The 664-nt window shown below is 70.0% G+C and overlaps 1 protein-coding gene across 1 annotated transcript in view; it reads right to left on the bottom strand.

The window, feature by feature from the left end:
• LOC112111116 (protein-arginine deiminase type-2) overlaps positions 1-262 on the bottom strand; it is a 78,971-nt gene extending 78,709 nt beyond the window's left edge. Inside the window, exon 1 of the mRNA XM_024206401.3 lies at positions 136-262. Within this exon, the coding sequence (XP_024062169.1) occupies positions 136-227 (92 nt within the window). The 5' untranslated portion in view covers positions 228-262. The remainder of the gene's footprint in view (positions 1-135) is intronic.
• Between the last annotated feature and the right edge of the window lie 402 nt (positions 263-664).

The following is a 664-nucleotide window of genomic DNA, read 5'->3' as shown; positions in this document are numbered from 1 at the left end:
GGGGGCACGCAGGGGGCTGCGGCAGGGGAAGGGTGCCCAGGGGGCACAGTGGGGGGAGGATGCGGCAGGGGAAGGGTGCCGGGAAGCTGCCCAGGGCCCCGGGCGGGCTGAGGGTGCCAGGGGGCCGACACTCACCCGTACACGTCGGCGGAGATCTGGGTGCCCAGCACGCACACCGCCTCCATGCGGCTCCCATACTGCAGCCGGAGAGTCCGATCCCGCAGCATCGCCCCCGCTGAGCAGCCCCCGGCCGCCGCTCGCTCCTTCCTCCCTCCCGCGTGTCCTGCCCCCACCTGCCGCCAGGTGAGTCCGAGCCAGCCGCGGCTCCCGCGGCAGCGAGCCCCGGCTTATCCCTGCTCCCAGACACGCCCCCGGACCCACAGGGAGCCAATCAGCGGCAGCAAACTGCCCCCCAGGGTGGGGCCAGCTCAGGGTTGAAATTCGCCTTTATTTTTAGAAAGGGAAGTTTTGGACCATTTCCCCCTAGTGTAACCCCCCCCTCCATTTCCCTCCCCCCTAGCCCGGGGGCTGCAGCCACACTACAGGGGACATGAGCATGCGGGCGGGGCGGGGCCGGGGGGCAGACCCCAGACAGCTCCAAGCCACAGGCAAGGGGCTCCCCCAGCTGTCCCAAACTCATCAGACCCGGTCGAGCTGTAAACCG

This window comes from Terrapene carolina, unplaced genomic scaffold (assembly GCF_002925995.2).
Source record: "Terrapene carolina triunguis isolate 2854851 unplaced genomic scaffold, T_m_triunguis-2.0 Scaffold714, whole genome shotgun sequence".
Classification (NCBI taxonomy): domain Eukaryota; kingdom Metazoa; phylum Chordata; order Testudines; family Emydidae; genus Terrapene; species Terrapene triunguis.
Note: the sequence above shows the minus strand (reverse complement) of the source record. Positions and strands in the feature narration are given on the sequence as shown.